Here is a 26,732-nt window from a genome sequence, read left to right on the forward strand (position 1 = left end):
GCGTATCTAGTGACCCAAGTTCTTAGATTGCACACTGACTACTGCTCACAGGCTTTTTCCCTTACTGTATTCTCAGCATTATTCCTTATGTCCTGTTATAGAAACCCAGACTGATTTGCCCCCCAAGATCTAATGAGAAAGCTCTTCCTCATCCACATTTCTCTTGCCACACTAGAAAACTCTTGCTGACTGACAGTGAAAAAGTGGCAAATCTCAGAAAGATGACTGATAGTGCCAGAGTGTATCCAAACTGTAATGGCCTTGATTGACATTATGGGACATGAGACATGTCATGAAGAAGAATCAAGCTGTCACAGAAATAGAAAACCTCCACACAGTACACAATGCCTGCATGCTGTGTTTATCCAGTACACTTGTACGCTAGTCCTTATTTTGTCTGCAAGCTTTATCTATGCTCCTTGTAAAAGCCCCAATTTGGTTATCTTCAGCTACTATTTTATAGCAAGAGTCTGACATGAAGGCTTGTAATCAGACATCATTTTGTAAACAAGGAAAACATATTCTATTTATAGAACAAATGATAAGGAATTGTGAATTTCAGGCCTATCTTGATACTGAAGCTTTCTGTGGTGATCTTGCAAATCACAGCAGGGAGTTCTGAATGGATTGTGAAGTAACCAGAATCAATAACCAGCATGAGTACACTCATTATTAAAAGTTTGGCTTCAGAAAAGCACAATTGGAAGGACATTGCATTTAAATTAGTTCCTTTTTACTCCAGTTTTCTATTTCCCTCTCTCTAGTCGTTTAACCTCCCTTGTCATTCATTGCTCTCTGTGAATACAAGTGACTATGAAGTAAATTAAAAAATAATATAGTGATGAAGACTATATAAAACAATGCATAACAAATTAATGCCTGAATAAGGCAGCAGTAGAGGAAGATTTTTTCCAACATATTCTCATTATAACCAGAAATACATGATTTATTACATGTTTGTGTAATATCTACAGATTTTAGGATGAAGGCAAAATCTGCCTGTATAGCTCTTTCTTCAGCAGCAAGGAGGACACTTATAAGATGTATTCACAGTGTTTAAAAGGAGCAGTAGTGAAACAAACTCTTAGGAAACAAGGGTGTGTCTGACCTATGTCTAAACCCATAACAAACTTAGGAAGAGACTGTTCCTTGTGGTCTGGAGCCTCTGACAGGTACATTAATCCCTCCTCTGTGCGTGTTAAAGCTCATACAAAGCACATATCTAAGCCCTGGCGATTGATGGGTAGGGATCCCGTTCCCTTTGCTGGCTGACGCGGTGCAGACAGTACTGACCTGATCTGCAGCCAGGTGAGCATTGGTGTTGTGCCCCCCCCGAACACCCAGACCGTGAAGAACACCATCAGCAGGGCAGTGCTGAACATCATCTGCTGGGGCGGGGAGTGGGTGTCCCGGATGGCCAGAGCAAACGCAATGGCACCACGTAAACCTGCAACGAGACAAGCGTGAGGAACCCCGTGGGATGGAGAAACAGCTTCAATCTTTTCAGTGCAAACACTCTTCCAAGGGCAGAGGAAATTTTCAGATCATAATCATAAAGTACCGAATCTTCTAACTGGAAAGGTGGGATTTAATGCAGCAAATTTGCAAAAGTGAACAGCGAAAGTACTTTCATATTCACATAATAATTGTACTTTTGCTTTATATCCACTGAATTATTTGTCTGGAATAATTGCAAAATAAGTAGTAATCTGAATTTAATGCAGGTTGAAAAGAAATATATATCCTGTATTAACTGGGACTACTCATGAAGTCAGGGGCAAGTGAAAAAAGAGGATTGACCTTAAAATCTCTAACCAAATATGCTACTCATTTCTTCCTTGAAAATGTAGAAAATATTCCTTTAAAATAATTCAGTGTTCTAAGACTAGTCAGAAAAAACATGACTTAAAAACAATAAATAGTTTTTCAAAGATGATTTTAAATATCTAGAAGGGGATGCAGAATAAATTAATGTACTAGAAATGTTATAATAGTTGTAGAATTATACACCCACAGAGACTGAATAAACAAGAAATTACAAAGGTGGTGAAAATAGCTAAGTGAGTTTTTAGAAAAGCCCCATAGGTAGTAATAAGGTGACTAAATAGTTCTTGACAGAATGCCATGTTTAAAAACTGAGGGGGAAAAAGCCTGCTATTGCTTGCAGCCCTCAGGATGCATAATGCAAATAATACTCTATATTTTCCAATGCCTTTCATTTATCTATTTAAATGTACTTTATAGTTTTCCAAAAAAAATGCACAAAGTTAGTGTAGAGAGCAAAGTCATTATGTGTATACAATATACTCCGAGTCCAAAAAGTACTTTGCAAAGTATTGAGAGTTTAAATCTAGTAATCAAACCTCTTGTAAGGCACTGATGACATATGCAGAATCATTTAATTAACTGCTAAATGCAGCTATTTTTGGCCTAGAACTCCAAAGCTCTTCAAGATTACATAGCTAGAATTTGAATTATTTGGAATACAAGCTGGGCTTCCAATTATTTGGTATAGAAGTTTATCCAGGGAACAGCATAAAGCCATTTCTGCAAGGAAGGAGCAGACTGGAGTTGCACTATCTGAAAATACTCAGTGGCAGCAGGTTCAAAACCCCGCAGGCAGACACTGGGCTTGTCCTTGGCTTTGCTTTTGTGTAAGAGACACCTCTGAGGATGCAGATGCTTTACTATTTTCCAGCATGAAAAGAATATCAGCTCATTTTAAATACGTACCTGAGGAGAGGATGAACTGCTATTGAATTGGGCTTTATTTCAGTGGTTATAGCGGCAATCTGGATGATTAGCACAGCTACATTCCAGTGGAAAACAATGCTACTTCCCACAATTGCATGGCACCTTTAATTTTGAGTGTAGAACACCTCTTTTAGTAAGAAGGGATCTATCTACCTATCTATGTATCCCAATCTCAAAATACTTTCCAGGTAATAATACAAATGAAGGAAGGGAATTTTAATAACCTCACAAAATGCTGAGATACTGAAATGGACTGAAGTTAAGGAAGATTGAATTTTCTGTAAAACTTCAAGACAAATGGCACCCAAGCCCAGTGGGATGACTGGATGCAGTGGATGTTGGTACCTCAGCTACACCTGGGGAGAGTGGTGCAGCAGGACCAGCTCTGATGAACCATTAGCAGAGATTCTCTCCCCTCATCTTTCAGAGATACACTGATGGCAGCTCCACATCTGTGTTAATCCATTAATCCTTGGGCTGAATCACAGACTTCCTAACAGATTTTTTTTTTTTTGCCAGCTATTAGGGATTAATTTTTAAGCAATATTCTTTAATGTGCCGGAGCCTTCAAAGCAGACCAGCCCAGGGTGAAGCTCCAGAGTCCCCCAGAAAAGAACCTTGTGCCCTGTAGGGCTGTTACCATGAGATGTACAGATAACAGAACCTTGTGCCCTGTAGGGCTGTTGGCCATCCTTCCCACACCCCACACAAACACCTCACCAAACCCAGCCCTCTGAAGAGCCCATGTTTGTTGGTGGTGTGAAAAGAATCTGCCAGGAAAGACTCCCTGTGGTGTTTTGGTTTCAGCTGTAGTTTTCTGCTCCTTTCTTCTTTGCTTTCTTTTCTATTTAGCTGATTTTTTAAAGATATCTATGTCTCTTGGACAAGCTCACATAACTACTTCCCACCTCTGTGTCTGTATGAGTGTGTAGATGTAAATCCCTGCACAACAGCTGCCTGGACACTGGCAACTTTTAGTTTAATTCTGCATTTGTGTTCATCTTTTCAGACTCCACTGATGCTGTAATGCCTTATATTAACAGCAAGCACCCCTGTAGCACCGTGTCCCACAATCCTCTCTGTTGCCTATTTATGTGCTCTAGAGAAGAGGTAAACAGAGTAAAACATAAATAAAGATGTTGGGAGAAGAGTGGAAGGTGCTATGAAGTCTGAGACTTTAAAATGTTTCTTTTTCACTTGAGCAGAGTCTGTTGGACTGCTCGCTTTTGCTCGTGTTCAACTTAACTTGAGAAGCTTGGGATTAATTAGTCTTGCATAAAGGACTAATAAAGTTTTCATTTACTATGGAAAGTTATCAGGAATCATGATTAAAAACAGTTGTAGAAGTGAATCCACCCTCTGAAATTTATTGTTAGAGGAGTGGCAGAAGCAGATAAAGAATGTGATAAATCAAAATGTTCCATAATTCACCTCCAAGCATAACTCTTCCACCTTTTCTGAACTGTATTAATACACATAAAAAAGCAGAACTTAATGACTTCAGGAGAGTTCTTTGCAGAGTAAGGTATAATCAAATGCTAATCAACAGTGTGCTTGCCTGACCTTAATTGCTTTTCTCAGCAATTTTTCTCAGCAATCACTTTGGTGATTGTGGCAGTAAAACAAGCCGTAAATGTTTGGCAGATTTGGTAATGATAAGATAGAAAACAAAACTAACCCCAAAATCAGTGTTTTCTACATCTGAATGTGTGGTGCTGCGGTGAATGAATTTTGTGTTCAACCAGAACCTGATTCCACACCAGAACAAAGAAGGAGGTAAAACACACATGAGGTGGTGGATGCCCCTTCCCTGGAAACACTCGAGGTCAGGTTGGATGTGGCTCTGAGCAACCTGATCTAGTTGAAGATACCCCTGCTCATTGCAGGGCCTTGGACCAGATAACCTTTAAAGATCCCCTCCAGCCCAAACTGTTCTATGACTGTTGCTACTGATCTTTGTAGATAATTTCATTCAAACTCAAATTCAGTGTCTTGTTTACTCATCAGAAATGTGTCTCTCTTCTGGCAGTCATTGTCCTCTCTGTCTATCACTATATGCAGTATGATCAGTTTACAGCATGAAGAATGTTATTAGCAACTAAGTACGCATTGGTGCATCTTAAAAAATAGAATTACACAGAAAATCTCTGTATCCTGTGTTCTTCTGTGAAGTGTGCAGCTGCTGGCAGCACCAGAGACAGTCTTTATTATTATAGTTGCAGATTATGCCATTATTTTATTAATATGTAAAGACATTTTTCTCTACAAAATAGATGAGGTTTTTTTTTTTTTTTTAATAGTTAAAAATTACTTTTCTGAGAGTTTTAACATTTACATTTTAAAAGCTTGCAATGCTACTGTTTCAGTTCTCAGCTGCCAGATTGTCCTGGAAAGCTAATGTGTGTGAGTTCTCATGTTCAGCTGCTGGCTGCAGGCTGCTTTCTGCTCCTGTTCCGTGGAGAATGAAATTTGACTGCAGAAAACCAGGACAGAAAAGTTAAAGAATAAAAGAGATTTCAGAAGGTTTTCCATTCCATACTTTAGCTGATGAAAACCAAAAGCCAAAATGGAGCCCAGGAACTGGATACCAAATGATATGAAGCTATTTTTCATGCTGTTGTCTAGTTTGCCACCTGCTAGGCTTTACCAGAGGGATCTACAGATCCAAGCTACCCGTGGAACAATGGCAGGGGAGCAGTTGGGCTGAAAGGCAGCTCCTGCTGGAAGTGTCATCATCCCTCACTCCAGTCTCGCCGGAATTAGCTGACATTTTCAGTGGCAGCTTTTAGCAGAAGGATTGAATGGGTATAGAAATGAACTGCTGTGTTGCTCTCTAGAGAGCTGGAATTACGTAGGCACAAATGAGGCCCCCTGATGTGGAGTACTCCTGATGAGGAAGCTTGAAATGCAGCACATTGTATTTCACTCGTTATCTGGCTAAATGGATCTCTGTACATCAAGGCTGTCAATCAAAAACTTTAATCCATACAAATGTGGATTTTTTTTTTTTTTTTTGCATAAAAAGCAGGAAAATGAAGCAAAAAAGGTGCTGAGTTTCTAATTTTAGAAAATTATATCATCAATAGGATTGGGGGATCTGCATTTCTGTCTTTTACTGAACAGATATTCTTAGCTTATGAGTGAGTTTTTCCTAACTAGCATCAGAAAGTCAAGCGGAATTATTTCTAGCTTGTACAAGTAAAAAAAAATGGAATCCAGATGAGCTTTAACAGTTCTGGGGATGATGTGCAAATCAGACTAGAACATGGCTCCCTCTTCTGGATTTTTAATTTTTTTTATTATTATTCTACAAGGTTAACAAAATGAATAGAATTAAATATCAAGCTGGAATACATATAAGTACACATGGAAAGGTCTGTGGGATTGAAGTGTTCTTGTCTCAAAGTAAAAGTGTTCCTGAAGTTTAAGGAATTGCCAAAGACCATGTCTGATCTGAGTATCTGTACTAACATTGTTGAAGTTGGATATCTATTTGCTGCTGTGTAAAATACTCTCAGGTATGCCACAGGTTCCTCTAAAACAACACAAAAACATGGTATTCCCAAACTGTCATGGAAGTGTAGATAGACAGAGGGATGGTGGATTGAAAGACAATGGCTTCCTGGGCAGAGAGTTTCCAAAATGTTAATTAAAATAGGTCAAGAGCACAGAGAGGTTGATCAGAAGGCATCCATTTGCTTCAGTGGCTTTGGAGAGATGACCTTTTAAGATAATGAATTCTTTGTGATAGATGTGGCTTTTTCTAGTGATAGATTACTATTTTTGTCATTCATTAAATGTGGACAGGAAAAATACCAAAAATCCGAAAATAGCTCTTACCTGAAAACATCATCATGTGCTGAAAGTTCCTGGGAATCTTTTGTTTTCGACCCAGATTCAAAAGGAAAGAAAGTGGGTATATGTTGGAAGCTCTTGCTACAAAAACTGCCACCTAAAATGTAAGATGTTGAGGAAAATAGTGGACACACCACCGACAAAATGAGAATTAACTCAACCCAAATATTTCTCTAGAATTATTTTTAAGGTGTAATTAAGCAAGTATATTATCTTCTTTCATGTTTTACATGCCATGTTCTAATGCTTCCTGTGCAGCGGCAGAAATCTGCCTTCCCCAGATGTCTTGGTTTTATATTCATCACAATATATCTCACTTCAATCACTCTACTTCTACTCATCACATTTGTGTCACATGTGACTTCATCTTCAGCCTTTCAGGAAAATGCCCATCATCAATTGCAGAGAGAACATTATCTCCTTGAGCAGCAATTTGCAGAGAATAAATGTGCTGCTTTTGGACCTGATTATTGCTTCCTTATTTCCTGGCGATTTATATTGTCCATATCCCGCACTTTTTGCTTTTTCTTCCCCTTCCCTGAGGAGATTCTTCCCATGGAGTTCTTTATTATTCCTCAGTGGGACTATCCCAAGAGTTGCCTTAATTAGAAGGCATTATCAGATTTAAAGGAAGGCAGAGAGAGCTCCTGATATATGCTTTTTGCACGTTTGTGCCCTCCCCGTGTCCTGTGGCTCAGCTCTGGCACTCCGGGTCTGGACACGCCGTGCCCTGCAGAGCAGCCGAAGTGTGCTGCTGGTGCAGTGTGCTGGCTCTCGGGGACAGCAGGGAAGATGGAAAGATTTAAGCAAAGTAAGACTGTGTGATTTTTAAGGATTTCGTGTAATTTAAGTAGTTTTGGGGAAGCCCTGCTTATGGCACACATCCGTCTGGAGGCAGCTCTCCAGTTTGTGAATCTGCACCGGCTCCCGAAAGGAAAAAATATTTTGTGTTGCACCTGTCCCCACAAAAGTGTCCTAATACTTACCCCAATTTCCCACTCTGCTTGTAAACCCTTGGCAAAAGTTCCCCAACTGGTTTAAAGCTATTTGTCTGGTGTAGAGGAAAAAAACAGCAACTGTCCAAAGAACATGTGCTTACCATTGGGGTAGTTATTAGGATATAGGCAATTGCAACTGACAAAAAAATCTGATATTTAGTATTCAAAGAACTGTTTGGTTTGCTTGTTGGCTTCTTTTTTTCACATGGAACATGCATTCCTTTTATATATATATACACACACGCATACAGAGATATGTACTTCTTTAAAGCAAAGGATACAAGTGCACCAAATATGAAAAGGGGATTGAAGATGTGATTTTGAAATGTAAATAGTGCAAGTCCCATGTAACAGAAGATGACATTCTCAGCCAAAAAATTCATGAACTCGAACAACTTAAATGAGAGAGAAAGAACATAATTATGACTTAGGTCTAAAACAAACTAGTGATTATCCCAAGTTCCCTTGGAATACAGAATGGTTTAGAAGAAAGGAACAGAAATTGCTGCTATTTCAAGCATGACTTTTAAACCCACCTAATTTGCTATACAGTATAACAAGGTGTCTTTCTGCTTTAAAAATCATAGTTGCTTCTCTGTTTTTCTCTGATTTGTATATGAAAGCTTGACATAGACAAGTGGTAAAATACATAAACAGCAAGTAAGTTATGTGAGCTTCAATGCAAACTGCCAGGAAGCTGAGGGAAATTAGCTTCATTCATGTTTACAGGAGAGAGCCTGGGAAATGGCTCCTGGTTACACAACTGGCTGTGAATAATGCAGCCCTGGGTATGGGTACACTAAGGCGAGAGAGAAAAAAATTTCTTAAATGGATTTTTTAAGAACCCGTCACTTTAAAACATAGCACAGTCTTTCTTACTACTGTGAATAGTATCCTGCAGATGTAAACTCTTATTGCACTGTATGGACATCAATATCAATACTCATTTCATACTAAACTATTTAAAATATCATTTAAAGGTATTGTAAAATAAGCTTCAAATACATGAGTAGGGTAGAATTTCTTCTGTGAAAAAAAAGCAAAGCTAAAATTGAGGGGAATTCATTTGCCTTGAGGGGACGTTCTTGATTGCATTTGCAACAGATTATATTAAAACTAATAAAATAAATTTTCCTATTTAACCACATCTGGAAAAAATCAATCATTGCTGCCAAATAACCACAGAAAGAAAAAGGGGCATTTCACTTCTGAAGTCACTTTTGAGCTCAGCATTCCATGCTAGCAAATCGTGATGCAGAGTTAGGACTGAAGTTTGTCAGTCTGTCTGCAGCCAGCCATACATCACTATCCAGAATGTTACTATGGAGATGTTTTATTCATCCTCAGTGGGCTTATGTTTTTTTTGTAATGTTTGCGCTTCTAAAAATAAATATCCAGTAACAGTCGCTAAGATTTAACAAGGGAAAAATGAGAGCTGTCACAATCATTAAAACAAATTTGAGAGGCAAAATGGCATAAAACCCATTAGTATATGGGAGGATATTTTGGACCCCAGGGCAGCACCATCAATTATCCCAAGCACACATTCCATAGCCCTTCGTTTCTGCTGCAATACTGAACAACATGAAAACAAACACAAAAAAATGTTTGCAGGCTAGCAACCTTAAATTATTTGAATTAAACTTAGATGAGAGAAACCAGTTATGAAAAACTTCAAAGTATGGGATCTTGTGACCCATAGAAATGATGAAAAATTCTTGTATTTCCACTTGGGACCAAACATGATCTCATGTCTTTGTGGGAATATCATCTGATGCATTGTTTGAAACGATAGAAAAATGTATCAGGAGTGCCGTGACAGGATCTACATCTCTATAAAATAGATATTTGTGTGTATATGAAAATCTTTTGAGGGATTTTCATATACACACTACGAGGAGCCACAACTGCATAATTTAATTGTTGGGACGAGATAAAGTACTCCACAGGTTTTAAAGCTGAATGATATTTCATTTTTCATTTAGAAAATCTCATTCAAGATTCAAAAAAACTTCAAGCAGATGTACTATTGATGCATTTTAGAAACAGAAATTCTTAAACTAAATTTCCTTTCTTGTATCTTCAAAACTTCCGTAAATATACGTTTTTTGGAGGAAAAGAGATTGTTTTCTATACCACTGCCTTTGCTCTATACTTTTTCTCAGCAATCTCACTAAGTTCAAGCTTTTACTCTTGCCTGAAGTACTTTTATGGCATAGCTGATTTTAAACTTCTCACCCCTGTTCTCCCAGCAATCCAATCAAGATACAATCTTTATGGATGTCTTGGAAATCCAGTTTAGTGCATATTTTTCATTTCCCTTTAACTTTACCTCCTTTTACTCACTACATGCATCCTGCTTCTTCCTACTTCAAACTTCCAGGCTGATTTCAGTAAATGATTGTTAAAGAGAAAAAAAAAATAAAAAATCCCTCATTCTTGTCTGGGCGTTTGCACTCAACATGAACAACACATTTTCCTTTGCCCTCTGGGTGAATGTGTCCTGTCCCACAGCACAGGCCTGGTGGTTTCCTTGACCTCTGTTCACCATGGATGTAACATTTGTAGCCACAGCATCTGTGTCAGATGCCTCCAATGCTGGAATTGTATTGCTGGACATTTTTTTAATTTTTTTTTTCTTTTTGCAAGAGCAAACATAATCCATTTATCCAAAAGATTTTTTTTTTTTTTGGTGTGTGTGTGTGTGTCTTTGCTGAACTGTGCTTTTTTTCCCCTCTTATCCCTACTTTCTCCACATTTTGATCTTTCACTATCAGAGCATGGTTTTCTTGCTCGAAGATTACATCCAGCCTACTTTTCTTCCTTTGTGTAGCAAAGATCCAGGTGCTATTTCAATAGCTAATTTAGAGCAGGCTCCACTCCTTTCTATTCCAGGCACATCCATGATATGGTCTATTATCAAAGACTCAGCTCCTTAAAATCATAAAAGTAGCTTGCTAGTTTCATTCAGAATCTTCTGTGCTCCCCACAAATTTTGCTCTCATTTTTTAAAAGTCGATCACTCACTCATATGACACCTTTATTCACAGACTGCAACTTATTCAAATTTCTCACCATGAGTTACAGAAAGTTAAATGAAACAACTGCTTCAGAACTAGTTATTGTCATAAAAGAGATGATATCTGAATGCCTTGTCCTGGAACATGATGCTGATATAACACAAAGATTACCCACTGTTCTCCTGACTTTACTTTTATTCGTGTATTTAAGCGTAGGGTTTTATTTAGTGTTCAGCTTCTGTGTTTTGTTCAACAGTAATACTGAGCCCATGGAGAGATTCCATTTAGCACTTAACTGTCAGTGCTGTGCAGCACAAATCCCTTCAGAGAAAAACAATTTGTTCTAAAGAGATCTTCTGAAAATGATGTTAAGAAGCAGCTTCCATAGGGGTATTTTCCCAAATTGTCATACCTTTCAGTCAAATGTTTCTCTGGTTATTTTAAAGAGGAGGTATCGAAACCTTTTGATGAGAAGTAAAAAAAATAGGAGCAATAGGATTTCAACAGGAATTTGCAAATTCCTGAGTTGCCCAAGGAGTTGCACCATCCACAGCAGCCTCTGGGTGACATCCTCTCCTGTCTGAGGGGCACAGCCAGGTCCATGCTGTGGCCCATGGGCTGATAAAGGCCACTCAAAAATTCTTAATATTTTGAATATGTGTACTTACAAGTAGGATTACTTTTGTGGAAATTAAAAGTTAGGATTAAAGGTCTGGATACCAAGTGTTTGGAAGTATTTTTTCTATAACCATAAATTCCTTTCACTTGTCACCCACACAGACAACCAAACTCTTTCTACTCTAAATGAAATTGGCATAAAGTGCTTATACACCACTATTAGCTTTCCCAGGGCTAGCAGAAAACCATTTTAATATACACATAGCAATGAGACATATTTTTGTTACGAAACTAAAACCCCTCGTGTGTAATGTGGCATTTCTAACTCTCCACAAAGTCTATAAATCTGGTTATACTTTTAATGTAAGACCTGTAATAAATCACCAGTGTCAACACATTGCAGAGTACAGTATTAATTACAAGAACGCCAGTTCAGAACTAATCCAGGCACTTGGTTTAGGTGTTTAGCTCAGTGAGTTACTGAAAATGGTATTTGCTTTGCTTTGGTAATCTCCTCTGTAAGTAGTGGTTATTACAAAAGATTTCTATTAAAATTGACATAATATTCATGTATTTAAAAATACATCATTCATTAAATATGCTTAGCTTTTCTACTACTCTCAGCTGTTGTAAGTACTAGAAGTGAGGTGGAAAAATTCTGTTTTAAGCTGGGCCATTGCTCTGGAAAATGCCACTTGCAGTTCAGTTCTCACTGGCAGAGGAAGGAATCAATCCAGGCTATCTGCACCTTAAGCCTTGCCGTAACCATTGAGTTTATCTTGCACCAATGTTTTATTTTAACTCAAGTGAAAAAATTTATATAATATAAAAACTGTATTAGTTTTATCTTTTCTGTGAGATAAGGAAAGCATGGCCTTTTTTTCCTCCCCTTCCTTTCCTCCACCCCCACATTTAAGTTCCAGCCAATTAGAGCAATAAGCTACGCCAGAATGGTTTTTGCAACTCAATTTATTTTCTAGAACTACTTATATTTTCACTGCACGTTAGAGAGATTTTCTAGGTAAGTAATTAGTGCACCTGGAAGATGGAACACACTGAGTACCAATCTCATCTGCAATGAAAATAGAATTCCTTAAATGAGCATCAAAAAGAGAAAATGAACATAATCTATGCTACAGTCCCCTTGTGGCTGGGGAGATGGGAAATGTAAGATTTTTCAAATACTGATATTTTAAGGAACATTTCTCCTCTCAAGGGAATAAAGTTAGTATGATGGGACTGGGTAAAAGCAGAATAGCAAACAGCATTCTTTCCTCTTGAGGAATAATATTAGTATGGAGGTATTGGGTAGAAACTGAATCGCATTCTCAAATTCCTTCCAGCAAAATGTAGTGAATTTGAATCATTGATGGCAATATTGCATTTGTTCACTTGATTTAATATCTGCTGAAGGAATGTCATCCACCTCTTGCAGGTACCTGCAGGCCTTCTGTAGTTGCACTGATTTAGCTAAAAACATGGAAAATGGCACCTGTCTGGAGGTGCACCCTGCAGTGATATATTCTTGCATCAAAACAGGGAGAGCTTCCATAGTCCCACAGCAGCTCAGAAGCTGGGATGTAAAATTGATTATACTTTTAAGGGAGATCTAAGAGTGGCAGAGATATTAAAAACCTAAAAATTCAGTATTAAGTGATGGGTATAAAGTTTCTTATCTTTGAATAATGCTATTTAATTATATCACAGATACACAGATATTCACAAATATAGATATCACAAATATTCCACAAAGGATATTGATAAATTAATAATTGATGAAATTTGCTTTTCCTTAACTCTTTTGAATTAAAATGGAGTGAGAATTCAAACTATCATAGTTTTCCTGAGATTTTTATAGAAACCTTTATTATAGCCTAATTGCCTTTTTTAATATTCTCTTCTGATTAGAAGTTTCAAAATTGGGAAAAGATTTGGATTTGAACCTCTTTCTTATAATCCTATACAGCTGTAATGAATGTTCACAGCATAGTGATACAATGCTCATTTCTGAATATGCTTACACGAACCAATCAGCAAAAGTAACTCAAGTTCACGATAGAATATAAACTTGTTTATGGTCCTAATTTTGATACACAAGCATATCTGACTCTGAACTTGCAAACACACTAGAAGAGGGAAATTCTTACAAGATCTTTAATGTCCTGGGGAAAAATTCTGGCCTTTTTTATCAGTAGGCTTTGCTACTGAATTAAATGAATTTCACCCCAACAGATTTATCGAAGACACACAATAACCTTCTATTTCCCTATAGATCTGGGAGGTTTAAAGGATTCATAAAGCCTGAGGAAGAAGTAGGAAAGGAAAAGATATAAAAGAAAGCAGTAGCAGCAAGGAGAAGGAAAGGCCAGCAATATTTTGCATTTCTATGGTATGTCTTGCTCTTTCTGGCAAAATCTACTCACCATCACACCAAAGTTCAGCTTGGTAGAAGCTTGGGAAAAGCACAGAATGCACTTCTGGCCACCAACAGCAAAGCACAACTGTTGTCCTCAGATATACAGGCAAATCCTACTATTAAAATTATCATAGGTGTTGAATGGCTTTGCTAAAAAAAAGATGTTTAAACTAAAAATGTTGAAAATTAGACAGCCAATAAGAATTTGGCATTTAAATTAAATGTTGCCTTCAATCAAAGTTGGATCTAGCTCTAGATCATTAGTCTTGCTAAGTTGCTTAGAAAAGGGGATTTCTGCATAAATAAAAGTTATTTTTTAAACATGGCCCAGTTTATAAGAGAGGGAACATTTTTAGATCAGTATCTCCTTTTCATGCAGCACAACCAACTTTTGCTGTTACGCAGCACCTTAAATGGTACCTAAAAATAACCCCAGGATGACCCCTGAATGGAAGGTGTCACCACAAAGGGGCGGATGGTGCCATTGCTCCTACAGCTTGTCAGCCAAGTTCTTTGGTTCACAGACTTGAAACAAGCATTTTAGAAGTGCTTATTTATCTTAAATCCCTGAACTGAGATGTTGCAGGCACGAAGGAAGGAGTCCCCCAGCGCTCTGTTGTCTCAAGATTATGTGCTCAGGGATTCCTGCAGTTCAAACTCGCTAAGTTTATTTTAGCAGGGACTGGTTTCTGCAAGGATTAAGGAAGGGTTCTGCTCTGGAGGTGTTTACTAGAGTGCAGCTGGGAAATTGTTTGAAGGGGTATAAAGAACTTTTGACCGGTCAGCAAACAGTGGTAGTACTGGAATAACTGTGTTCAGGCTGAATTTGGAAATTTTCGTGAACATTGATGCCCTTCCCTGACAGAGGCAATGATGGTGGTGGAAAATGAAGAGGCTGTTGACAGCCTATGCTGTACAGGATTAAACAAGTGTTCTTATGAAGCTTAAATCAGAGCGTAGACTCTGTGTAGAAGAAAAAAGAATTTAAAAATGCAAGATTATAATGACATCACTGAAAATGTAGCTTAAAGGCCCAAGAACTTGAATGATGCTTTCTTGGGATGGCAAATCACTGGTCGTGTGGAAGTGGGGACATAAACTGAGAGTCAAGAGCTCTGTGGAACAATGATTAAAAAAATAATACAAAGAAAGAAACAATTTGTGGCTTTTCCAAAGCAAACTTTGGGTAACAAAGGAGACTTAGTTGCTTTAAAACATGACCGTTCCTCTTCTGATCAAAGAATAGGAATGCTGTCAATCTAACGCAGTTATCTTTAAAAAGGCAGTGAGCTAATAGATCCTTTGCATCTCCGCATTTATATTAGAATTAGAGGAACTGCTGCTGATTTTTCAAAATTAAAACACAAAATCAATCTCGTCTTTCACTTTCATTTGTGACAAGTATGTTTTTATTTTTTCAGTGACCTGCCACCACAGTCTTGACCTCTTGCAGGCAATTCAGTTTCAAAGAAGGACAAATGCAATTTATTCTATTTCAATTTGCTGAGAGGAAATATACTCTAATACTAATTATTGAAGTGTGTTCTTAAAAATAGTTTAATTCCTTGCCAAGTTTTGGATGTCGGAAAGAAATTCAGTTAGTCTTTGACATATCAGGAATTAGTGACTGATAAGGGGGCCTTTAACCTATCAGGAATAAAACCAAAAGGTTCTTATGAAGCTGGGGTGTCTTTTCTTCATGACTGAGATTTCAATTTCACTGCCAGTCTGACACTACAGGACAAATACTTGCCCTCTTTGCATCTGTTCTATGGACATGATACTGCAGCTTCTACCTACCAATAGTAATGTTTCCCTTCAAAGTCTGTAAAACTAACTCTGTGGAAAAATAAAGCTGTAGAGCTATAAAATAGGAATAACTCTATTTTGCCTAATCCAGACAACAGCAGCAGTATCCACGTGCATTTTTTTCTGATGCCTTTTTTTAAAAAAAATTATTTTTATTCAGGGCCTAATCTAACATAAAAGAGTTCTTACAAAGTAACTCGTCTAACTTGTCTAATTTCTGTGCAACGATTACTTGTTCAAAGTTTCCCATATTTACACTGCTTTGTTTATAGAGGCTGGAGCGGAATAGACACAAGGACCAGTTTCTAACCCAGGCAGAGAATCTTCATGCTGAGAATTGCTCTTGCTCTGAACAGTGTGGAATAGTATGAGATACTCATGATATTAAGCTCCTTTTGTTTTTCTAAAAGACCTATTATTAATGAGTCAACTTTTAACCACGTTACCGTGGCAGAACGCCAGGAGTTACATTGGGCAGAATTATTTGCAATTACTCTGCAATTCTAATACCACTATCTGAAGCAGGATGCTGAACTAGTCTGCTCACTGATCTGCTCTTTTATGTCTATATGTGGGAATTTGGGGAATTCTTTTGTTTCATTTCTACAGCCGTCTTTAAACAGCTTCCCTGCCTCCTGATGTAGGCTGCTATTCAAGGATTTGGACAAGAAACTGAGAAATGTGGATAGCAGCTAAGTTCTGTGTGTCACACTTTCCCCCTCAGTATTAGAGTACGTGACTTTTCTCATCTAACAATCCTTTACAGTTAAAGCTGTAATCTAGAGTGCTCTATGGAGATGTGATAAAGGAGACATAATTTGTCTCCAGCTGAAGCAGAATAGAAGCTGCTGAACTGTTGGGGAAAGTATTGCTGAGATTTCCAGTGTTTTCAGGTCTACTAAATTACTTGTGGTCTCACTGGTGATGTTTTACTGACATCACCAAAAGGGGAAAAAAAAAAAAAAAGACAGTAAAACAGGCAGAAATTGAAAAATGCTACTCTTCAACTGTACGTAAATCTGTACTTATATATCTTCGACTGTACTTAAATCTGAGAGCTCAGGTGACTATTTTACATAAAATTAAGAATCTGTAGTGAAATGATGCTAATGCACCTTAAAAATACCTTCTGTAAGATTCTGTGGGAAAGCAGAGGGTGGGTGAACTAGGGACATATCATTGAGCACTGCAGAAAAACACTTTCACAAGAGAAATATTAATTTCTACATGAGCGTGTGCTTCTGAGGGTGCTGAATGTCTGTTTGGAATTTTCAAACACTCTTAAATCTTCACAGGTTCTCTGGAGGCATAGAGTGGTCAATACCTCCTTTAATTTGTATGACTGAAGCTGAATTAAAAGTCAAAAGCTTGAAAAAGATCCTCAAACTTGTACCCCATTTCATTGTTGTAGGTAATCAAAGTACATAGGTACCAAAGTATGTGCAAAGATAGGGCACTTATTTGAATCCTAGTCATGATTTAGACATTTAGTCTGAAAACTTTTGACAAAGGGCTTTTTAGCCCTTAATTATGTGCACAGACGGTTCAATGAGAAAGGATGAGCTATAGTGAGCTGTTTACTATGTCTTGTACTGTGCTACCATTTGGTACAAATGTCTCTTTGGAAGGTGGGAAATCCATTAATCGTGTCAGGGAAACACAGATGTGCAGTCACTAAGAAGACAGAATGCTTGCTGCAGCTTTGGATTGTTATAATGCCTTATTTACATGGATTTATTTTCTTCTTGCAGGTTATTGTGTGAGAATTCTAGCGTTACCTACATGCTTCCAAAAGTTTTGACCAAATCTTTTGTGCAGTTCTTACAGCTGATAAGAAACTTTGCAGATAATAACCCTTGAAAGAGAACTGTGAGGAATCGGCATTCCCGCAAAAGTCATGTAAATTGAAAATCAGACTGCGAGAATGGCACTTTGTCAGCAGCAGTTTGGTGCTTTTAGGAGTCACACAATAGCTCAGGTTCCTTAAGGCCTCCCATTGCCCCAGGGCTCTCTGGGCAGGGCAAAGGCATTGCTGTTTAAAACAGCATCAAGTGGAAAAGCAGCAAAGCTCCCAAACCAGGCAGACTGCTTTGGGTGAGGTCAGTCCCCAGTGCAGCAGAGAGATCCCAGTGTCGCCTCTGCAGCCACACCAGAAATAGAATCTTAATTGTGTTTCCAAACACAGGCCTCACAGGAACAGCAATTATGAACCTGGTGACACACACTCATGCAAGTGTAAGGCAACACAGGCTTCTAATTAAGGAACTCAATTACTAATACCCTCAACATTAAAAACTATTTTAACCTATGTGCTGAACAATTTTACTGCATTCCAATTTAGCAGTAAAATGTACCATGCACAGAAATACGAAACAGACAGTTTTTTTCTAGAGATTTATTCCATAACTGAAGAATTTATTGATAAATCCTGTATTAAGATAATCTGACACATTATTATGAAGTGTCAGTGTTTCCAAGCTAGAGAAAATCATTACGGTTATTGGGACATAACTATATTTTAAGTAGGAGGCCCAGTGTGTTTTCTTCTGTTATCATTATATATATTTAGATCTTGCTATTTATAGCATAAGCCAAATGTCATTGAAGTCAAAGGGCTTTGGTTCATTATTTAAAATTTTACTAAATTAGTTTACCTGTATGAAAAGTCAGGGAAGACTTAAAAGAAGGTTTCCTTTATTTTTATCCTTGTCACAAATTCTCAGACGAGGGAGTTCTGGCTGACTTTTTGAGGGAATAGTTTTTTGCAATTGTAATTATCAGTTTTTACAAAACATGAGATTGTAGAAGTTGTAAAGAAGTTCAAACTAAATTTAACCATATTTGTTCTAAGTATGGGGTGTTCAAGTGCACCCTGCTCTGTTTCAGCACTACATGTTGATGATGTGAGAACACGTTCCTCACCAAGGATTGATTCTGGTTTGCTTTTCCTCTTTATGCATTCCACAGTTGCTGTTATGAGGGTGGCAATAATTAGGATGGGCTTGATTTCACAGGCTACAAACATAGAGAGAATTCTCTTCACAAAACTAGATGTGCTTTACACCAGTGGGGCACAAGGCTGGATATTTGCATAGTTACGGACTTACAAACTGGGGATACCCAAAGTAAGGAGAAGTATCTCAGAGGTCTCTCTTCAAACCTGAAGATTGACAGCAGCACAGCAGCAATCTGCAGAGTTCTATAAGGCTGTCTTTGGCTTCCCACACAGCCCCAAGCAGTTTGACTCCACTGCACAGAGCAGGACATATGAAAGCCTCGTCTGTGATTCAGGGCAGTTTCAGAGAAGCTGCAGCACGAGCTTCACTTCAGAAGTTCCTTACACATTTCTCCATATGCCAACGAGATTTTGGCCTATGAGTTATAATTCCAGTTGGTATACGTTAGCTATCTGCTGGTGTCTGATACTGTGCTGTAAAGAGTAAACTACAACCTTAACAATCTAAGATCTTTATTAATATTTAAAGAAAATGTTTAATGTTTAAACAGATTGTAAAAACTTTAATGAAGCCATTTGGAAGCTAGTTTGCATATGGTATTATGTTCCTTAGCCTACCAGCATCAAAAATGACATCATTTTTCAACAAGATGAGCTTCTCTGTAGAAATACTGCTTCATTACAGTTCTGGGTTACTTCAGGATATGAATTACATTTGAGTGTGTTATTTTCCAGTTTCTGTGCTTAAGCAAAATGAAGGAAAATTTTTTTTCTTTGCTTTTCAAGAGAATTTCTCTTCTTCATAGGTCCAAAGTACTTTTCTTTATTCTCTGTGCGTGTTTAAGATACTAGAATATGACATTCCTCATAAAATGCTGATGACAAAGGGGCACATGCTTGATGGGAGCTAATGAGGCCAGAGCACATCTGCACATTCTTAGTTAAGGACTCACTAATGCAGGTGTACAAAAAGAGAGAAAATGGAAACTACAGAATGAAGTATAGAACTGAATATTCTAACAAGAGTTCTGTACATGGACACCAAATATTTTCTGTATTAGGGAAAGGAAAGCAGCTAATTTGTTATATAAACCATAAATGATGCAGGTAATTACTGATGCATCAGTTATAAAGTATGCTGTTATTGGTTTACTCATAGCAATGTTTCCTAGCTGTTTGCCATCCATCATGTAGCTCACAGCTGAAAGAGAGGAAACAATTACAGCGTTTTCACATAAATTTAAGGGGATTCACATGTAAAGAGACTGTAGACTAACTGTTCTTTTAGCGTGGCTAAGTAATCAGAAACATCAGTCAGATAATGAGGGGTTTTGTTAAAAAGTTCAGATTGAAAGACATGGTAGTAGAATTCCTTCTGCAGAAATCAAGATTTTCTTGTGTTATTATGATTCTTCTTCTTTAACCCATACAGTAAGCAGCTTTAGATTTCTTTACAGCATTACACTGTTCTATAGGGTTCCATAAGATCTTATGGTACATCTGGTCAAACAGTTCACCTGGCATGTTTCCAGCCTTTATCTTTCTCTGCTAAACACAGAAAATAGCCGTGCAGAGAACTGGAATTCATTGTACACTTCCTGTCAATTGCAATCCATTTTAAAGGTAATAATTATTACAAGCTCTCGGCATGCGATGCATATTCAATTAGAGAAAAGAAGGCAATTGCTGCAGGAGGGCAGGCTGTTTGTAACAGACCCAGGGCTCTGCAGAGATGCTCTGGCTCTGCAGCCAGGAGCACAGGGCTCAGCCAGCACGTCTGACTCTGCTGGAGCCATGGGTGCCTCGGGAGGGAAAACTGGAGCTTAGAAGGGAAAGCACAAGACAGGAATGAGGGGCTGCTTCTCTTCAGGGTTCATAGGCTGGAGCTGTAATGATAGCTAATGTCTAGAGACCTCAGCTTTTGGGCTTTTAGAAGGGTAGAGGACCCTGGCTGGTATTGTTTCCAATATAGGTTAGTTACCTCAAAATTAGCAACAGTTTTTACACACAGTTTCAGATATCTTATCCTAACAGCCGTTAGATAAATGCTGCACAAACCATTCTTTTTTAAACTGTGCTTGCAAACCTTTTATGTGTGTATCATTGGCGTCTCTCAAAAGGAAAAAATACCCAAACCAGGTGCATTTCTATGTTCTCCCTGATTGTTTTCAACATATGCAATATGAAGATTTTTGCTCTAGGCCTTGTCTTAAACAAAAAAATCAAATAAAAAAATTAAAAAAATAGAATTAAAAAATATACATATATATATATATGGGTGAAATACTAGAAGACAAGAGCAAGGTTTTTCCTTGCTCTTAATATTACTAATATTACTATTAGTAATTACTTATATTACTTAATATTACTAATATTACTTAATATTAATATTACTAATATTAATATTACTAATTTCCAAAGTATTTAAGCAAAACTGGCTAAAACATGGGAAAAAACTATACTAATGCTATTCCAGTACAACTAAATCTTCCCAAATGCTATTTTATTTTCAGACCCTTGTTATCGAAAGGAGCATCTTCTCCAGACCTTTCTATTGAGCTCTGTTACTTGGTCACCCGTGCTGTTCCCTGAGCAGCACTGCCTGAAGCCTCAGTCTTTATTACTTTTGAGTCTGAACTTGTAGGACTTCAAGGAGGTCGGAAATTAGGGATTTTTTCTTTGTTCAGCTGCAGAAAGGGAACCATGAGACAGTGCCCATCAGAGCATAGTCTTCACTTAAATGGGAAAATGTGCCTCATGCATGCAACCTATTTAATGCTAACCAAGAATTTAGACTTCACTGCATTCTTTAGGCAAAGACCTCTTGTGTATTTTTGAAGAGTGCCAGACCCAAATGCTGAGCATTAGTGAAAAAGAATTCCCAGTTTACTCCCAGAGGACTAGCCATCAAATATGTTATCTCATATCAGACAGCCAGCTATATAGCTGGGAAGATAATAAAAGCCCCATTCTGGTATGAAATTTTCCTGTAGGCACTGTGACTGTGGTGCACTGGGAAAACAGATTCCTCCTGCACAGCACAGATGCAAAGACTGATTAGAATCTGGTACTGGTGGTAACCTTTCTGAGAGATAACTTTTCCCTGTCTTTCTCTCTGCCAATCATTTGTGTAGAAATACCTGACCTCTTGCAGAGCCTTAAAGGTCATTTTTCCCTAGGAAGAGTTGCTGAATAAATCACAACAACTGTCAATTAGGCTGCTCATTTCAAAAGGATGAGAATTATCCTTGTGTATCCCTATGTTTTGTGGTATCTCCGCCTTGCTAATAATTCTAATGATCTAGGGCATTTTGCTGTAAGTAAGGTTTTCTTCAGCCTTGAAATACTCTCAAAATTTATTTTTTTTATTAAATTAAGAGCCTGAATTACAAGAGCCATTAAAACCTGACATTTGTGCTTGTACTTTTCTTTTTAGAAGTATAAACTCATTATCTATAAACAGTCCAATGTTTGGTAACAGAAAACAGTAGGCATTAACCAGAGATAAATTAATATAGGCTGTGTAATATAGAAGCAAGCCCAGCTCTCTTTATTTGGTCTCTTAAACACTCACACAAATAACAGAACCAAAGCTCCAGGGCACACACATGTCCAATGTGACTGTGGAGGGTTTAAGATAAAGGCACCAAATAATTTAATTTTGTGCTACAGCTCCCTAGGAAGGTAGAGGGCTGCTTCTCCCAAGTATGGGTGCTGGATATCTGGAGTGGGACCCTCACAAACCAGATGCAGTTTGGGTGTTGGTAGAGCAGCATCATCTCTACCCAGCTGCCCTCCTTCTCTCACAGAAAAATAACAACAGTAGCTGCAGTTCCTGGCATGTGCTTTCAATAACAAACTCAGGAGAAGTCATTCTGCTACTAAAACAGAACTTGCAGTGCATTATTTATTTTCTTATCAAAAGACAGCTGATGGGAGAATCCTGTAAGGCAGAACCATGTATCTAGAGAAAGGAGATTTGTTGTTGCAGTGCTGGCTGTAGCCCTGCTTGCAAGTGGTTTACAAGATACAAAGGCCAGCAGAAAAGTAGTAGAATGTCGAGATCCCAGTGATGGTGCTTCATTTGGACACAGTGACTTCAGTCACCTCTCTGCCTTTAGTCCTGTAATGCTCTCCTTAGTACATTGTCTGTTGGCATTGCAGGTAACACTCCTTTGATTAATTGACTTTTCCCCCCCTTTCTGTTGATTTGGACATCTCCATTGCCATACTTTACTTTTACTCTACTGTTTTGCTTTGCTTCCAAAGGGAGTTTCTAATCATGGAAAGAATAGCTGCCGAGGGAAGTGGTGGAATTGCCATCCCTGGAAGTGTTCAGAAAATGAGTAGATGTGGTATTCAGTTGATGATTGGACTCGATGGTCTTGGAAATCTTTTTCTACCTCAACAGTTCTGTTATTCTAAGTCTAAAGTCTATATTGAGACTGTACTATAACATATTAGGGTAAAGAGACTATAAGGATTTGATCTGTAGTTTTTGAGGAATAAAAAACATGCTTTATGACTGTTTTGTCAACCTGTTTTGATTAATGTGATTAATTAGAGTTAAATTAATATGCTTAAAAACAAAATCCTTTTAGACCAAAGTGTCTTTGGAATGCAGCTTAATTTCTGATCCAACAGTCAGCTGATTGATCCCTAGCCAGTGTCCTTGTTGGAAGACATATAGCTGCATCACCGATGAGCTAGGAACATTCTGAAAGCTTCATGTATTTTCCAGAGATTTCCAGGAAATATTAGCTGCTCCCCTGCAAAGTGATGACTTTTATTAATCAGAGATAATCATGTCTGCTTTATAGTGTGGAGATTAAAATTTGAAGCAATCAGTACTATGTCCATCAGTGAGCAAAGCCCAAGTCCAGTCTGAACTTTCAGTCCTCCAGTGCAAACTGATTTGCTCAAGCCTCCGAGTGAGACTGCGTGTCTTGGTAAAGGTACTCACGAGTTAAGCAGCACTGAGCTCTCTTGGTGTATCTTTACCTCATTCTCCTGCCTGTGTTAAACCTTGGAGGTGAAGGGCCACTGAAATCTTAACTTGGAATCTTGTGCACACAGCACACCCGGTGCAGCTGAACAATCAGGCCAGGAGCTCCTGTCCCCACGGCAGCTGCTCCCATAATGGGTTTGCTATCAGGAGCAACAAAACAGTGAGTAACTGTTTAACTCCTAATGCGATTAGAAAGGCTGCTACACCTCATTTGAGAAAGCAACCTTCACCAACAGTTAGACACCTGTCTCAGAGGTGACCATGAGAAAAAGGCTTAGACTGGGGAATGAATGGAGACAGGCAGGGCAGTGTGTGACATAGTCCCTCGTTGGCTGGACATGCTTTTCTGTGTGTTCTTGTTATTCTCTGGCTCTTCTTCCATAGGTGATGCATTTCAGAATTCCCTTTCCAGAATTTATACCTTGCTGACACTATTTTGTCTGCAAAGAGAATTCTTCATACCTTGCACACTTAACCAAAGAGAGGTCTTGCCCTGCCCCACTCTCACTGTTGCAGTTGTTCTCCAGAGTTAAAGGAACATAACCAGAAAACATACAACTCATAAGTATGATGGATAATATTTATGGCTATTAGTCAGTACTCCACCACTAGGAAAATGTGCTGGTCTTAACTTGGCATTGGAGTGAAAGTGATAGAGGGCAAAGAGAAAAACAGAGCAAGGAATGTCACCTTCCTGTGGAAGACACAAATTATCCATGAATCCTTTTCTAGAGGTATCCTGTAGGGATTTACACTCTGCCTGCTTTTAACAAACTAGGGATTTCTACTTATCTCACTACACTCTGCCCAGCCACTGACTTACTTGTAGCAGAGCAAATCAACCCAGCCCAACTGTACCTTTGAAGTCTGATGTAAAATCTGAGCTGTAATGTCCCAAGATTTAGAAACAAGTGTCTGGCTGCAGCATACGTGAGGGGACACAGCAGCTGTAAATGATTCTGGGGAAAGCTGCTCAGAATCAAATAGCTTTTGATCAGATCCCAGCGGTTTCATCTTCTCCTTCACTAAAAATACATTGGACAAATTTAACTGCCTGAAATTCAGGCTCCCTCTGTTAGACCCAACCTTGTTGCCATGGAGGGCAGGGTCAATCTCACTGCTAAAATCATGACGACCCTTGTCAGATCAGTGATGATGGCTTAAAATTACTGCATAAAACATCACCTTGCTAAAAAGATGATAGTAAAACCACACAGAATGTTTGTAACTATTTAATGAAAATGGCAATAATTGCATTGAACACTATCTAAAGCCTCCATTTTCACTAATTTTTTTCTTATTTTACTTTTCTTAAGAGAGTGTTAAAATAATTCATTTATTTTTGAAAAGATGTGTTGCTTTGTAATTTCAGATTCTGTAAGTTTCAGGTGCTTGAAATCTAATATTTCTCTTTCATGGAATCTTAAAGAGTGATTGACAGAATAATAAAGGATACATGGGGACTAATAATTACATGGCATCTTTTAACAGGCCTTTTTCATGGAGGCTCTTAAATTCTCATTTAAGAACTGTAGATAACTTCTCATTTTACATCAGGGACTGAAGAGAAACTTTTCATTTTTTAGAGCAAATGATGAGTATTATGGGAAATGGAGAACTTGGCACCAGGATCAGAAATACCTTCTCTATCACTGTATATTTTACAATCAAGCTATAACATTTTAAAAGCAAGTAAAAAATATAAAGAAAATTATGCAAAGCAGTAAAGAAAAAGTATTTGTTTAAAAACAGCTAACACAATTTCACAATCTGATTTACAGTTTTAAATCTAATTTCCATGGTTTTTGTTAGCTTCAGCTTCAGTTTTAACTCACTGTTTTGTCAGTGTGCATTACTGTTCAGCACTTCTTTCTGAAAGATCTGTCATAATGTAACAAAAGAGAGAGGCTGCTTTGGAATAATTCTATAAAAGAACTGAAAAGCCCTTGATTTTGGCCAGTAATGAGTAATAAAAATGACTTAGATTGGGAGCAAAGCCAACTGTCTGAGTAACAATATTCATTGAAGATACACCGAAGTTATATATGATTATGACAATGCCAAGTGTGTGGCTTATTAAATTTGCTTGAAAAGAATTCTTGGGAGGAGAGAAAGAAAGAGGCAGTGAAGGTCTCACTGAAACAGCTGCATATGAAAGGGTAATATTTGGATTAGAAAATAAATTAGAAGAATTCAAAGGAATTCAACAACAGTGTTTGAACCATATCATAAAGGAGGCTGAGGATTAAGGGCTTATGGGGAAGAGAAAAACAGAATAGGAAAGTGTGCATAAAACTCATAGCTCCATAGAGAAATGCATAATCCTTTTTCTGTGTGTTCAAGGGTAAATTTGGTTTATTTCACTATTTTGTTTTGCACTTGTTTCATAGGAGGGAATAACAGAGTAAACACGAACAAAACCAGGATGCATTTAAACAAAATATTAGTTAATTCTGCAGCTGAAAAGCCTCATAGGTAATTAAAAATATCACAGCCTTGGCTTTTTCTGTCTCTCTCTGAGGTTACACATCACTAAAACATGGAGATGAATCCCTGAAAAAAACCTTCTATTCAAATCGTAAGTTGTATGCAAGGGGAGTAGTGGCATATGTAATTCAGTCTTTCTGCAAAACAGAAACAATTCTACAGTAGATTTCAATGTCCTTTTCTTACAATGCAGTTATCAGAGAAAGGTTAGTTCTTTGCTGGAGTACTTTCTGAAAGCATCAGCCTCTACTGCTATGAAGAAATACAATCGAAAAGACTTATTCTGTTCAATAGCTAACATTATTATGGGAGTACTGACCAGAAACTTTTCTGTGATTTCAAATCTGTGAGGCTCTAACAGTGGAACTGATACTGTAGCCAGTATTTTTTTCTATCAAGCTGTTTTTGATAGAAAATTGGATTTTTTATTAAATTGAGATGTGCAAGAAGCAATGAATTTTCTACGTAAAATTTCCAATGCTTAAAAGAAAGGAATTGCTGAAAAAGGTATGAGATTGCATCATGAAAATTATAGCACTGGGCCATAACTTTCCATTTTTTTCTAGGAGATAGACTTGGGGTTCTTGGGACATATGAGTCAACGTTAAAAGGGAAGAAGACTGCATTTAAATGACTCCTTACAGGACCTAGGTAGGGGCAGGGTTGTCTAAAATTACTCGTGCTGAGAAGTATTTTGAACACTGAAATGCCATAGATCTGAGAACAGCCCCAAGTTTTTAAAAAAAATTACAGTTCTAGTTACTTGTTCAAACAAAAACCAGATGATCAAATTTCGCATTTCTAAACTCTA

At 37.9% G+C, this 26,732-nt stretch overlaps 1 protein-coding gene and 1 long non-coding RNA gene across 2 annotated transcripts in view; one reads left to right on the forward strand and one right to left on the reverse strand.

Annotated features, from left to right (window-relative positions):
* The window catches only part of SLC9A9 (solute carrier family 9 member A9), a 175,005-nt gene that overhangs the window by 68,403 nt on the left and 79,870 nt on the right, over positions 1 to 26,732 (reverse strand). The window contains exons 10-12 of the mRNA XM_066326367.1: positions 7,889 to 8,002; positions 6,595 to 6,706; positions 1,294 to 1,447 (exon numbers count right to left, since the gene is read on the reverse strand). Of these exons, the coding sequence (XP_066182464.1) occupies positions 1,294 to 1,447; positions 6,595 to 6,706; positions 7,889 to 8,002 (380 nt within the window). The remainder of the gene's footprint in view (positions 1 to 1,293; positions 1,448 to 6,594; positions 6,707 to 7,888; positions 8,003 to 26,732) is intronic.
* LOC136365681 (uncharacterized) overlaps positions 1 to 26,732 on the forward strand; it is a 101,693-nt gene that overhangs the window by 10,338 nt on the left and 64,623 nt on the right. The window contains exon 2 of the long non-coding RNA XR_010744388.1: positions 17,222 to 17,369. This is a non-coding gene — a long non-coding RNA (uncharacterized lncRNA). The remainder of the gene's footprint in view (positions 1 to 17,221; positions 17,370 to 26,732) is intronic.

The sequence above is a fragment of the Sylvia atricapilla genome, chromosome 10 (assembly GCF_009819655.1).
Source record: "Sylvia atricapilla isolate bSylAtr1 chromosome 10, bSylAtr1.pri, whole genome shotgun sequence".
Lineage (NCBI taxonomy): Eukaryota > Metazoa > Chordata > Aves > Passeriformes > Sylviidae > Sylvia > Sylvia atricapilla.